The sequence below is a fragment of the Festucalex cinctus genome, chromosome 17 (assembly GCF_051991245.1).
Source record: "Festucalex cinctus isolate MCC-2025b chromosome 17, RoL_Fcin_1.0, whole genome shotgun sequence".
Lineage (NCBI taxonomy): Eukaryota > Metazoa > Chordata > Actinopteri > Syngnathiformes > Syngnathidae > Festucalex > Festucalex cinctus.
In genome coordinates this window covers 23,421,661-23,436,962 of record NC_135427.1, presented here as the reverse complement: position 1 = coordinate 23,436,962, position 15,302 = coordinate 23,421,661, and the positions used below count along the sequence as shown (strand labels likewise).

Sequence of the window (15,302 nt, the reverse complement as noted above, 5' to 3'; positions counted from 1 at the left end):
ATTCCATGAATTTTCTGTGATAGGTAATAATGTTGATTTTGTCCAGTTAATAGAGTAATCTGATAAGTGAGAGAATTTAGTTATTAAGTTAAATGCTTGTTAAATGCGAGATAGCAGGTTCTTCTAAATAGAGTAGTATATCATCGGCATATAGATTAATTTTATGTTCTATTGTCCCGGAGTGGATTCCTTGGATCCGTCTATCCTGACGTATAGCTAATGCAAGCGGCTCAATAAATATAGCAAATAATAAAGGAGACATTGGGCACCCTTGTCTTGTTCCCCTTTGTAGAGTAAAACTCTGTGATGTCATCCCATTGGTAGTAACTGTAGCTTTAGGAGAATCATATAATATTGAGACCCATTGAATGAATGACTCCCCGAAGCCGAATTTATTTAAGACAGCAAAGAGGAAGGACCAGTTAACTTTATCAAAGGCTTTTTCTGCATCCAGCGAAATAACAACTGCCTTTTTATCATACCGCTGTGACATACTAATCAAGTTAAAGAGCCTCCTAATATTATTAGTAGAATGACGACCTTTAATAAAACCTGTTTGATCGCTATGAATAATTGTCGAGATTACTGTCTCTAGTCGAGATGCCAAGGCCTTAGCGATAATTTTAATATCGGTATTAATTAGTGATATCGGTCGGTAACTTGACGGGAGGGTGGGGTCTTTTTCTGGCTTTAATAAAAGTTTAATTGCTGCTATATTCATATCTTGACGTATATCACCCTTACTTTTAATTTCAGTTACTACTCTTAGAAATAATGGAGCAAACATTAACCAGAAATGTTTAAAAAATATAGCCGGATAGCCGTCTGGACCAGGTACTCTGCCATTAGGCATACTGTCTAAAGCACGATACAACTCATCTATAGTAAGCGGGGCATCTAGAATATCTTTATGTTTAATAGATAACTGAGGTATATTTAAGCTATTTAGGAATACCTCAATATGTTCAGGGTTAGGTCTATTAATTTCTGAGTATAGATTTCGATAATAGTTATAAAAAATATGGTTAATTTCTTTTGGTGATTGTGTGCATTCACCATTTATATCTTTAATAGCCGTTATAAGAGATTTTACCCGATTCCGTTGAAGTTGATTTGCCAGGAATTTACCTGATTTATTATTATGTTCAAAATTATTATATCTCAACTGTTGTATTATAAACTCTGTCTTTTTAGATAACATGTTATCTAACTGTATTTTTATATTCTGTAGTTCTATCCATATTTGATTATTTTGGTTTAATGCATATTCATCCGTTAGTTGTTTAATTTTATCTTCCAGGTATTTTTCTAATTTTTGATCCTGTTTCTTTTTATAAGTTGAATATGATATAATTTTCCCTCTAATTACCGCTTTTCCTGCTTCCCAGAGAAGAGATGGAGATATATTTGGAGAGTCATTTATTTCCAAAAAATCTGCCCACTCCCTTCTAATAATTTTATCAAACTCTACGTCTTTCAGTAATGAGATGTTAAAACGCCATATCGGGGGAAGTTTAAAGGTAGAGTCAATTTGTAGAGTGAGAGAGACTGGTGCATGATCACTTATAATTATAGAATGTATTTTTATAGCAGTTTTATCAACAATAGAATTATTTGTAAGGAAAAAATCAATTCTTGAGAATGATCGGTGCACCGCAGAGAAGAAAGTAAATTCCTTCTTAGTTGGGTTTTGAAGTCTCCAGCCATCGCTGAGGCCAAAATCCTCCATATATTCATCTATTACTTTAGCGGATCGTAATCGCCTTGTATATATCGTATTATTAGAACGATCTATTAACGGGTTTAAGACCGTGTTAAAATCACCTCCAATAATAATAGTAGAATTTGTTGCTAAATCGAGTAACCGAGAGAAAAATTCATGGAAAAAATCCGGGTCATCATTATTTGGGGCATATAAATTACCAATTGTATATACTTTATTAAATATAGTTACCTGGATAATAATATATCGGCCCTCTAAATCTGTTACTATATTATTTAGAGTAAAGAATAAATTCTTATGTATAAGTATAGAGACACCTCTTTGTCTACTATTATAGGAGGCAGAGTAAACTTGACTAAAATTTTTATCTATAAATAATTTTTCTTCTGATTTGTGTAAGTGGGTTTCTTGTAGGAGACAAATATCTGCCTTAAATTTTGAGAGATGGTCTAAAATTTTTATTCTTTTTGCCTGGGAGCGAGCGCCACACACATTCCAGGAGACCAGAACTAATTTCTGCATACGAGCAATATAGACTCAGTCTTATGTATACATCTATATAAGCTGCTTATTAATATTAACATATTGTAGGATAGCAAAAGAGTAATTAGGCAATTTATATAATTTATATAAAGAGAGAGATAGCAAGTAGATAAGTCTAATATTTAAGAAACGTGGGGGGAAGTGAGTGTGAAGGAAATCTGTGGGGGATTCAACATAACAATACACCAGTAAATAGTGACCTAAGCGAGATTATTATTTTTATTATTATTATTATTTTTATTTTTTTAAGAATATATTTTTTATATTATTATTATTATTATCAATATTATTATTATTATAGCCTATACATGATATAAATTCATATTCTCAGTTTCGTAACCCATTATCCATACATATACATACATATACATACACATATACATACACATATACATACATATACATATATATACACATATATACACATATACATACACATACATATACATACGTCAAATAATCACACAATACTCGGCTCTACCAATTATCAGTTAGAACAGCCAAGGGGTCGAGGTTGGGTTTCGGAATAGCTGGCTGTCGATATATAATTTATCAACGACCATCGAAGTCCGTTTACCCTCCTGTCTGTTTTGTTTCATTATAGGAAACAGTACTTTTCGCCGCTCGTTTATCTCTCTTGGGAATTGATCATTCATCCCGAAAGATGTCCCTTTGAGCTATTTTATTTATTCATTTCCTTATTTCCCTGCCTTTTTTTTATATCCATTTTCTCACATTTGGGGCAATTTTGTGGACATTTTTATAGTAAATTTGGGGATTTTTTTTTCATTTGTTTTTGGACATTTTAGAGTGACTTTTTGAACAATTTCTTTTTCTTAAATAAAGTTTTTGACCTTCTTGGTCAATTTCGTGGACGTTTTATGGTTACCGGTACTTTTGGAATGTTTTCTTTTCTGTCGTTGGACTATGACCTTTTTTGAATATTTAAATGATTCATTTTTAAATCTAAATGATGAATTCTAATAAATAATAACGTCTTTTCAAAGTCGGTGGAGTCGTCGTCGGCCCCTGTTTTTTGTTTTTGCGGTCCAAATGTTGTCCCGCTTCTCCCTTGGTCCGATTGACCTTGATCGGAAAACGAAATCTAGGTGACGCTGCCGTTTTTGCTGTTTGCATGCAGGACATTCAAGCGCCTGTGGAAGCAGGTGGCCCAAAACCTGGACGTGTACAGGACCTTCCCCAGGCTTTCTGGAGGTGAGGACTGCCCAGCGCCGGCAGCAAACATCTTCCCGCTATCACTTTCCCCTTCCCCTCCCATCAGAATGCGGCGGCAAGAACTTCCACTTCGTGCACAAGTCGGCGGACGTGCGCAGCGTGGTGAACGGGACGCTGCGCTCGGCCTTCGAGTACGGCGGCCAGAAGTGTTCGGCCTGCTCCCGGATGTACGTCCCCGCCGGCATGTGGCCTGACGTCAAGCGCCGGCTGCTCCACGAGCTCCAGCAAATTTGCGTGGGAGATGTCAGTTCCTCTTCCTCCTTCTTCTCATGTGGGCGGGGCTGGGCAAAGGCTGGCGGGGTGCATGCAAACCACCACTGACCTGTGTATATGACTGGATAGCCGATAGCCCGTACACATCCGTGCAAAAGTCACAGGGCGGCCATCTTGCTCCTCCCACCTTGTGAGCAGACTACTGTATAAACTATATGCTATACGTACAGATAAGACATGTACAGCTCATAGGCACTTAGTATAAGACCGGAGGCGGGGTGGGGTGGTTGTGCCGGGGTGCTCGCTATTATTTTCTTACATTTTATTTTATTTGTTTGTTTTTTTTAAATATTTTATTTTATTATTTGTTATTTATATTTTATTTATTATATTATTTATTATTTCTATAGTATTTATTATATATTTTATTTATATATTTATTTTATATTTTATTTGTCTATTTTATTTTTTATTTTTTTCATTTTCTTAACCGCTTATTCCTCACAATGGTCATGGGGGTGCGGGAGCCTATCCCAGCCGGCTTCGGGCACTGCTCAACTCAACTTTATTTATAAAGCGCTTTAAGAACAGGCATTGCTGTATACAAAGTGCTGTACATAAACATAAATATCAGTTTTGCAGTAAACAAGAACAAAGCAAACATTTTGAAGTGCAATACAAGTTTTTTTTTTTTTTTCAAGTAAATACATTTTACATCAGCAAATAAGAGGTAGGCAAGTGAATAAAGAGATAAATAAATACATAAATAGGTAGACTAAATCTCATACCACAAAACACCAGGAACAAGTCTCATGGTGCGCCAAAAGACAAAGAATACAGATGTGTTTTAAAGATGTGTTTTAAAGGACGTGTTCCCTCTTACGGGCACCAGTAAGGAGACAAGCAGCAGCATTTTGGACAATCTGGAGACGCTGCAGGGAGGACTGGTTGATTCCCAAATAAAGTGCATTACAGTAATCCAGCCGAGATGTAACAAAGGCATGGATTACCATTTCTAAGTACTGCTGAGATTGGAGATTTTTTTTTTTTTACCTGTCTAAAATGAAAAAAGCTGGATTTGATAACAGCGGCAATTTGCCGGTCCAGTTTAAAGTCACTGTCCATCTTGACACCCAGGTTTGAGGCTACTGGCTTCAGATATTGTGCCAGAGGACCCAAATAGGCAGGATGAGAAGAGCCGCTGGGACCAAAGACCATAACTTCTGTTTTCTTTTCATTGAAGTTCAAGAAATTTAAAGTCATCCAGGCTTTGATTTCTTCCAGACAGAACAAGAGAGGCCTCAATGAGAAAGCGTCCTTTTAACTAAGCGGGACATAGAGCTGACTGTCATCCGCATAGCAGTGAAAAGAGATTCCATGTTTTCTAAGGATGGAGCCCAAGGCAGTAAATATAAAGAGAACAGAATGGGCCCCAATACAGATACTTGTGGAACACCTTGTGGGGCGGTGCGGAACTCGGAGCACCTAAGGCGAACACAGAATGTTCTGTTGGCCAAGTAGGATCGAAACCACTCAAGAGCACTACCACCAATGCCCACCTGGTGCTGTAAACGAGCCAACAGAATACTATGGTCCACGTTATCAAACGCTGCAGTCAGGTCTAACGGTATGAGACATACATAGTCTCCAGTGTCATTTGCCAGGAGGATGTCATTAAAAACTCGCAACAGGGCTTACACCTTGCTGTGCATCTTCTTAAAGCCTGACTGGAAAACCTCCAAGATATTATTTTCCTCCAAGAAAGTGCTTAGTTGCATGTGTACCACTTTCACAAAGTAGGGTACACCCTGAACTCGTTGCCAGCCAATTGCAGTATTTTTTTAACAATCATTAATTAAGCATATAATTTATACATGTATTTAAGGCAAATTGTAAAATGTCTGAAGGCCTCTTGTTTATCGTTAATAAATTTAAAACCATAAATCATGCTGTTTCTACTAAGTACTGTCTCAAATGTTCTCCAATTTGGATGCTGTAAATGTATGGCACGGATGGCATGCCGACAAACGTTTCTTGGGAGGAGCAATATGGCGGCCTCTTGGCCTATCGGCTATCCAGTCATATATTCAGATCAGTGCAAACCACCCACCGTTTCCCATTAACCTTTTTCTCAACATAACAGTTGTCAGCCATGTTGCTTCAAGCCACTTTGCATTCAGGCTTCAAATGCAATTCATGGACATTAAAAAAAACAACACTTTTTGTTTCAAACAATATGAGCTGAGTAAAGTGCAACTTGTGCACCCATCTTGTGAAAATGATGGCAGCCCAGGGCTCTATACTAACTTCCACAGGTAGCACTGGTGCGAGTAACATTTTTAATTGGTCGCACAGCACAGGATTTGGTCTCACCATTTTTTGTGGAGGTACGCAACTCGATATATTTAAAAAAAATATTTTATTGGAACACGAGGTTGTTGTAAAACATTATATTTATTGTATATACTGTATTTTTATGACTGGCAAAGACCAGCAGGCGCCTCTGCCTGCCTCACGTAAAATAAGGAAATGGGCGTGTGCCACGGCGTCGCTTGCTGCTTTGCTGTCGGGCAATCAGATGACAGGTGACAACACGGTCCCTTTCATCACCCACTGCCGAAAGGGTTCTAAACAGGCGGTTACAGCGGAACCGTTCGGCCCCGAAAAAGTCCCATGGAGACGCTAACATCCGGTGACAAAAAAAGTGCCGCTTCGGTGTGGAACTGGTCCAGTGGGAAAGCACCGATATGTTTGTATGTAAATTGTAGTCTGCGCGGTGCGCGTGTACGCGTATGCTGTGCCCGATTAGGAAGTAGCTAGCCAATGACATTGCAGTGGCTCAAGTTTCACTCAAATACTATTCGATTGAGTCGGCACGCGTCGGCGCGCTCTCGTTGCTACGGGAGAGCCAGCGGAGGACACGGCGACTTTCGAACGTACGTTTTAAACATAGTGCAGAGGGCGCATTAATGCACTCGCGAGCGGTATTTTTTTTTTTCATCACGCACTTGAAAGTTCCCGGCCTTTGTGAGTGAAATGCTCGCAGTGTCGAGCCCTGCAGCCAACAGGAAGTAGAATGGCGACGTTTTAGTGAAACAGGAAATCAAGCCGAAATTTGTTGTTTGACAAAAATATGTTGCATATCAACACGACATTCTGACGAACCTTGCCATAAGTGGAAAACTCATTTTGATCCATCTCAAGGGGAGGGGGCGGCCATTTTGCCACTTGCAGTCCACTGAAAATAGTTGCATTTGTTAGCTGAGCAAGTGTGATGTCATTTTCAGTGTACGACAGCAGGTGCCAAAACGGCCGCCTCCTCGGATAGATAATAACAGGTGAATTTTGCTGCTTAATGAATATTCAACAAACCTAATATTCATCCGAGCGTGAATAATGAAGTTGACGTCGTCGTTGTCTTTCAGCCCGTGGAAGATTTTGGTGCCTTCTTCTCGGCCGTCATCGACCACAAGGTGTGCCTTCCTCTCGCGCTGCGTTGTTCAGTGCACACTGCCTGCCATCAACGTTGACCGCCGTGCGTGCCTGTGTCTTTCCCGCCGTCAGTCATTCAGCCGCATTAAGAAGTGTTTGGATGACGCCAAGTCATCGCCCGAGCTGGAGGTCATTGCCGGGGGCAACTGCGACGATTCCAAGGGCTACTTCGTGGAGCCCACCATCATCACCACCAAAGACCCTCGACACCCCATCATGGCCCAGGTCACGTGTGCGAGCAACTTCCTCTCTGTCTGTCTACGTGCGTGAGGACGATGCTGGCCAACCAGCACTTTTCCCAGCCACGCGCTACTTTTGCACTTTGTGTTGGGAGTCCAAATCGGAGATAAGATTTGCCAGCAAGGAGAGCCACGTGCAACATGTTTTCAAATCAATCCCAAATAAGGAGCTGCTGTAGGCCACAGCTCACATGAAGACGCTCATGTGAAGACGAGCCTGCCGTCACTTTTTTTTATATCGATTATTCCTTTGATGAATTGAATAATTGGATCCTGAATTGATTTATAAGTTAGTTTGGTAACATCTGTGTGAAAATGTCTTGCTGGTTCTTCTTTCCAAGTCCATGTAAATGTCCTCTTTTGAAACTTGACATTTTTTCTGTTTTTGGGGAAAAAAAAGGAAATTATAAATAAATTGTTTAAATTAATAATAATAAATTCTATACATACATCTCAATATTAGAGATCGACCGATATGCTTTTTTCAGGGCCGATACCGATTCCGATTATCGGTAGTCAAGGAGGCAGATAACCGATATTTGAAGCCGATATTCATTTGCAGTAAAAGTTAAAATGTTGGCACCAAATTTTTGAATAATGCAAACCCTAACCGTTCTTTACAATGGATTCTCACACTACACTTTTCATTTTACATCCTTCTATCTGCAATAAGACGTTGGTGGCGGGGGGAGTTAAATGTGGGGGCCAATGTGACATTACCTTTTATAGCATTTGGGATACTTGTAGTTTTATTCTATAAATGTTATATTTTTATATTTTGAAGTAATAGGAGGAACCCTGTCATTCAAAATGTGCATCAGCTGTGGCATTACTTATTACTACAGCAAAAATAAATAAAAAAATTCCATGAGAAAAACTATTCATCCCTGAACACCATACAGTTCTTGTAGACCTTATTATGATTATTGTTATTGTTACCATATAGACAGTTTTGATAAGCTGAGGATCTTAAATCGAGAACAGCAATATCATGCTACTCCTCTCTACAAGAGAACTGTCAAAAGACACTTCATCATGTAGTTTACTGCCACTTAGGATGCCCCAATCAACGCAGAAAAAGGGTTGAGTAAAATAACTTGGTTATAATAATAGTAAGAATAACTTGGTTAAACAGACATTGTTGCGGTGGACCGCTGCCAGTTTCTGCTGTTTAATGTGTTTTACACTTATAGACACGTGTGTGTATATGGGCACACTATTCTCTCACTACTGTACTGTACTGTATCACTTAATGGCACAGATGTACTTGTCTAAGTAATAACTGGGCTGCAACATTGCTAATTCACATTAACAAGCACTATCTTAGCTGTCCACATGAATAGTTACTAACACACGAGAAAGTTATACAACACACCAAACATGAGCTCATTATTCAAAGTATGATGCACGTAACGAAATTACATCACTGAACATTAATTGCAGCCGTGTACGGCCGTAGATGTTACATATTAGTGGCATCCATTGAGAGGATAATGTCCCAAATGACGGCAGACATGACGTGAAAAGAGAGACAAAACGAGCAAATAAGCACACATACTTTAGTGCACTTCTCTACTAATGCCAAACATACGGAAGAGGACACGTTCGTGTAGTTAAACGGTGTTTGAGACACTTAATTTGTTACGGAGCGGACTTTAACGAGGTGCACAACGAGCTGTCAATCAAATCGACGTCGAAGCTTAAGGCACACAATGGCAAACCAGTGCGACAAATAAACACAATATAAAGTAACTAAACGCTATTTAGTGTCATTGTGGCATCTCACTGCATAATAACCGCTATGCAACAAGTAATGGACGTGACCCAGAATGCAATGTGTGCGTCACGAGAGGTAAATATAATGACGTTACTCTACTCTTAACATGGAACTAGACAATATAATAATGACAACTGTTAATATTTGGAACCTTTCTAACAAACATTATTTACTTAATTAAGTGAAAATGTGTGTGATTCCCTCCCCGAGTAGTTCAAGTAGCGAATTAGCTACTGGGTGTTAGCCTACATGCTAAGCTGAACACACCACTGTTAGCTAGCGGGGATTCAATGCAAGGCAATGCAGCTCCATTCATATAGTGCATTTAATACACAACATAATTCAATGTGTTTAGCTTATCATGGTGAAACGATCGGCGGAGTCTCTTCTCTTTTAACTTACCTTCGAAGCATGTGTCTGTCGCGTTGTGTACGTGGGTGCGTGTGTGACCGGCTACTGTGATACAGGCATACACTACTGATTGGTTCTGGCTCTTGCACGGCTAACCAATCAAATGCTGCTATGGGCGTTACATTGCTGGAGTTGGACTCCATAACAGACAGAGACGCTCTGGGCTGCATTCGAAGCGAAAAGACGGAGTTTTAAATGGATCGCTCATATCGGCCGTCAGATTAATAAAACAGACCGATACCGATATGTACCAATATGTCAAATATCGGCCCCGATTATCGGCCCGACCGATTATCGGTCGATCTATCTCTACTCAATATATAGCTCTCTCTCTCTCTCTATATATATATATATATATATATATATATATATATATATATATATATATGTATGTATGTATGTATATATATGTATGTATGTATGTATATATATATATATATATATATATATATATATATGTATGTATGTATTCATTCTCAAGTGCAGCGTTTTCACAGAAGAAATATAAAAAAATAAAAATAAATGGAATGCTGTTAATTTGTAAACATGCCCACCGCCTCTGATTTTGTCCATCTCGCCTCGCAGGAGATTTTCGGCCCGGTTCTGTCTGTCTACGTGTACCCGGACGACGACTACAAGGAGGTCCTGAGTCTGGTAGATCGCACATCCCCTTACGCGCTCACCGGCTCCGTCTTCGCTTTGGACACGTAAGAGTGCGCCTGCTCGGGGGGGAGGGGGACATCTTGTGACCTTTTGCCACCTTATCCAGGAGCGTGCTGGACGAAGCGTCCAAAATCCTGAGGAACGCGGCCGGGAATTTTTACATCAACGACAAGTCGACGGGATCGGTTGTGGCGCAGCAGCCGTTTGGGGGTGCTCGAGCGTCGGGTAAGAACGAGCGAGCAGCTTGCCATGCGTTTGCGCCTCCTCACGAGTGAGCCACGTGTTCGCTTCGACTTGCGAGCGCTGTCTGTCAAGTCAGATCATTCCGCAAGAGGGCAGCACTTGCACTGGTATCCAAAAGAGCCAATTGAAGTCCGACCAGAAAAGCCAATTTTACTCCTCATATATTTCAAACAGCCTTTTCTGTCTGCTAGCTACATGCTAATGCTAATGAGCAGCTGTGCTGCAGTGCTATAATCCAGCGGAGCACTTCTCATCGTCCTGCAATCTTACTGATTCTTTATTTTGGTCATTTTTATTTTGGATGACGTGTCAAATGCAGGCATGGACTGAGTACCGGTTTGACAGTTTAAAAAAAAAAAAAAAAAAAAAGCCAAGCTGTCAGTAGTAATGAGCTCTTTGTTACTTTTTCAAGGGCGATTGGCTGCTTGCAGTCGTCTAAAAACACAGCAGCTGTTTGATGCCAGAGATGGGAAGTAATGAAGTACAAATACTTCCTTACTGTACTTGAGTAATTTTTTTTCCCCCCCAGTACAGAGTATTTATTTTTTTGAATACTTTTTACTTTTACCCGTTACATTTTAAAGACATTATCTGTTTTGAAAATGTATCAAGTAAAAAGTACAGAGAGTAGTTGCTCGTTACTATTGTTTTACATGCCTGACAAAGTTTAAAAAATGACGGCAGCTTTTGCGCTTCTTATGTTTCCTTGCTTGGCCAATCATATGAAGCATTACACACTGTCTCCGACATCCCCGTTTGTAATAGGCTCCATCTCAACCTATATGATGACACAATGGAGAGTGTCCAAGTTGAAACAAGTTTGAAACTGTTAACATAGTGGACTCGACTCAGAAGGAGCTAGCGAGTCGGCTCGATACCCAGTCGGCCCACCCATAGCCTTACCTGCGGGAATTGTTCACCTTGGTCGGCTCGAAGAACAATTCATGGCGAATGCATTGTGTCCTGTGTAAGCCTAAAGTCCATGAGCTAGCCGCCTGCAAAAATTCACCGTCCAATCTGAAGCAACTTCTCGAGGTAAGGTATAGTAAAGCTAAATAATCATTAGCCTTTTGTTAGCTTGTTGATGCACTGATCTGAATATATGACTGGAAAGCCAATAGCCCGAGCAGTCTACTGTATAAACTATACGGTGTACGTATAGATTAGACATATACTACATACATATAGCTCGTAGGCAGTTATGGGGGGTGGGGGCGGGGTCACCATTTTTTAACAAGTTAAAAAAAAAAAAAAAAAAAAAAAAAAACTTTTATCACTCAGTTCCTTAAACTCCAATAATAGATTTGGCAGAGGCGTCTTTTGTTGAATTACAGTTATAATTCTTTAGAGAAAAAATATACAAGTTTCCTCCTGTAAACATCATTAAGCATATAATTTCTAGGTGTCTTTAAAGCAAGTTGTGGTAACTTAATTTCCATTGCAACTTTAAGCCAAGGGCACCATCGAGAGGAGTAAAACAAAAAATGTTGCAAGGGCTTCATCAGGCGATTAAGTGAATTTTAAGTAGGGGTGCACCGATAGATCGGCCAGCCGATTTATCTGCCCCGATTTCCTTAATTTTGGAAGATCGGTGATCGGCCGATCCCTTAAAAATAAACCGATCTTTTCCACCAATCTCATCTCCCTCCTCAGAGGTCTGAAAAAGCCTCTTCTGCTAAGATCACTAAAATGATTTGTATTTTTATTTGAGAGAACTACTTCATGTGCAGTTAAAACAACACATTTGTATTATTTCGCCAATATTGTCCATTGTTTTCCAATAAAACAACTGGAACACTGCACCCTAGTTTTAAGGATTTGTTAAGTGATGATCTTTGAAATGTAATTGTCTTTAAATTATTTGACACGAGGAGGAAACATCTGGTAAACTGGTTACTTTTACTCCATCCATCCATCCATCCATTTTCTTGACCGCTTATTCCTCACAAGGGTCGCGGGGGGTGCTGGCGCCTATCTCAGCTGGCTCTGGGCAGTAGGCTGGGGACACCTTGGACTGGTTGCCAGCCAATCGCAGGACACACAGAGACAGACAAGCATCCACACTCACAAGCACACGTAGGGACAATTCAGAGCGCCCAATTAACCTGCCATGCATGTCTTTGGAATGCGGGAGGAGACCGGAGTACCCGGAGAAGACCGACGCGGGCACGGGGAGAACATGCAAACTCCACCTAGGAAGGCCGGAGCCTGGACTCGAACCCGACTCCCCAGAACTGGGAGGCGGACATTATAACCACTCGTCACCGTGCCGCCCGTTACTTTTACTCGTGAAGTACATTTTAGGGCCTGTTTTTTTTTTTTTTACTTGAGCAATTATTTGAATGAGTACTTTTACCAAAGTATTTTTTGATGCAAGTAATTGTACTTTTACTCAAGTACAGAATGTCAGTACTTGTACGGTGGATGAGTGGTGAGCACGTCCGCCTCCCAGTTCTGAGGACTTGGGTTCGAGTCCAGGCTCCGGCCTTCCTGGGTGGAGTTTGCATGTTCTCCCCGTGCCCGGCGCGTGCATCTTCTCCGGGTACACCGGTCTCCTCCCACATTCCAAAGACATGAATGGCAGGTTAATTGGGCGCTCCAAATTGTCTCAAGCAACAAATTCAATTCTTATCTCAAGACACCACTACGCTGTTGGTGTGCGGTTGCTTCCTGCTGGAAGTCTTGACGCCATCTTTGTTTTTTGTTTTTTTGGGTTTGTCAGGTACAAACGACAAACCGGGCGGCCCTCACTACGTCCTCCGCTGGACATCTCCGCAGGTGGTCAAAGAAACGCACGTCCCGCTCACAGAATGGAAGTACCCCTACATGGCCTGAAGGGGGAGCCGCCGTCCAGTTGCAGGAATCCTTCCGGCGTGACTCCGCCCACTTTGCACTGAACTCTGCTGTGAACGTCAACGACTAACGGGAAAATCACCCGACTTTTTATCCATCCATCGATCCATTTTCGAACCCGCTTATTCCTCCCAAAGTTGGATGCTGGAGCCTATCCCAGCTAGCTTTGGTCAGTAGGTGACAGGTCAGGCTGTTTGAAAGCGCTATATAAATTAGTTGAATTGAGTTTAGTTGGGGTACATCCTCAACTGCTTGCCAGCCAATCGCAGTACGTTTTATAATTTGTTATAAATTCACCAGCAAATCAGGACATTAATCAACTGATATTAACTTATGTCATTAGGGAATTGTAATTGTTGAAGAGGTATGTCAGGTATGGTTTTTTTTGTGTCTAACACTGTGCAGTTATGAAAGAGTTTAGTTTTGAATGTTTTGACTGATTATAGCAAATAAAAATAAAAATCGTGACAAAATGATACTTGCTACTTCTGCGTTTCATTAGCTTCATATCCAAGAACAAGAACATGCATGCAAAAGTTATTTGCACCACCTCTGGCTTTTAGGGCAGCTTGCAGTCTCTGAGGCATGGACTTGATGAGTGACAATATTCTTCATCAATCTGGTGCCAAGTCTCTTTGATTGCAGTTGCCAGATCATCTTTGGAGGTCGGAGTCTTGCTGTGGACCATTTTTTCCAATTTCCACCATGCATTGTCATCTTGGAAAATGATTTCATCATCTCCAAACATTTTTTCAATTGAAGGTATAAGAAAGCTGTCCAAAATGTCAATATAAACTTGTACATTTATTGAAGATTTACCTCAGTGAGCTGTGCCTGACATGCAGCCCCATATCATCATGTGGGAATTCGGATGCTTTCTTTAGGCAGTCCTCTGTAAATCTCACTGGAACGGCACCAAAACAAAAGTTCCAGCGTCATCACCTTGTCCAATGCAGATTCGTGACTCATCACTGAAGATAACCTTCATCCAGTCATCCACAGTCATGATTGCCTCTCCTTAGCCCATTGCAGTCTTGTTCTTTTTTGTTAAGGGTCAATGATGGTTTCCGTTTAGCTTTCCTGTATCTAAATCCCATTTCCTTTAAGGGATTTTGCAGAGTTCTGTCAGATAAATTGACTCGTTAGTTGTTTGTCTTGGCGCTTAGATGTCTTCCTTGGTCTACCAGTACTCTTGACTTTAACAACCTTCCCATGCTGTTTGTACTTGGTCCAGATCTTCGATACAGCTGACTGTGAACAGTCCACATCTTTGGCAACCATACGTGTAGGGATGTCACGATATCAGAAATTTAGTAGTCGATGCCGATACCACTGAAATTCCATGATTCTCGATGCCATTTCGATACCACGGTAAAAATAGAAAATGAGCAATAAATTCCATGTACTTCAACATTCACTCCTTTATTAGAAGTGAACAACAAACAATGATACTGTGTGCTTAAACAGAACATTGGCGTGTAGCTTTAAAGCAGGGGTGTCCAAACTTTTTCATTTGAGGGCCACATACAAAAAATCAGAAGGACGCAAGGGCCACATAATGTTATGAAGAGAAATTGTGTTTAGTCCTAAAAATTGTACAAATAATTTATTTGTGCTTTTGAATATTTAGAAAAATGCAACAGTATATAAACCAATTTATTTTTAATAAGGCCTTAGGGTTATTACAGTTTTGGAATTTTTCATTTTAGTTTTTATTTTGTTTTGAGTTTTTTTGTTTTTTTTTTAGTTAGTTTGAATTAGTTTTCAGGGTGGTTCTGTTAGTTTTTGTATTAGTTTTAGTTCTTTAATAAATGCTTAGTTTTAGTTTAGTTAGTTTCAGTATTAGTTTAGTTTTTTTATGTGTATTACTTGTGCGCAATGTTTAAAAAACACCGTGGGCGTGACGTCA

The 15,302-nt window shown here is 40.2% G+C and overlaps 1 protein-coding gene across 1 annotated transcript in view; it reads left to right on the top strand.

The window, feature by feature from the left end:
• aldh4a1 (aldehyde dehydrogenase 4 family, member A1) overlaps positions 1-13,869 on the top strand; it is an 81,003-nt gene extending 67,134 nt beyond the window's left edge. The window contains exons 9-15 of the mRNA XM_077502078.1: positions 3,408-3,481; positions 3,549-3,745; positions 7,141-7,188; positions 7,280-7,432; positions 10,220-10,341; positions 10,404-10,522; positions 13,263-13,869. Of these exons, the coding sequence (XP_077358204.1) occupies positions 3,408-3,481; positions 3,549-3,745; positions 7,141-7,188; positions 7,280-7,432; positions 10,220-10,341; positions 10,404-10,522; positions 13,263-13,375 (826 nt within the window). The 3' untranslated portion in view covers positions 13,376-13,869. The remainder of the gene's footprint in view (positions 1-3,407; positions 3,482-3,548; positions 3,746-7,140; positions 7,189-7,279; positions 7,433-10,219; positions 10,342-10,403; positions 10,523-13,262) is intronic.
• Positions 13,870-15,302: the final 1,433 nt, after the last annotated feature.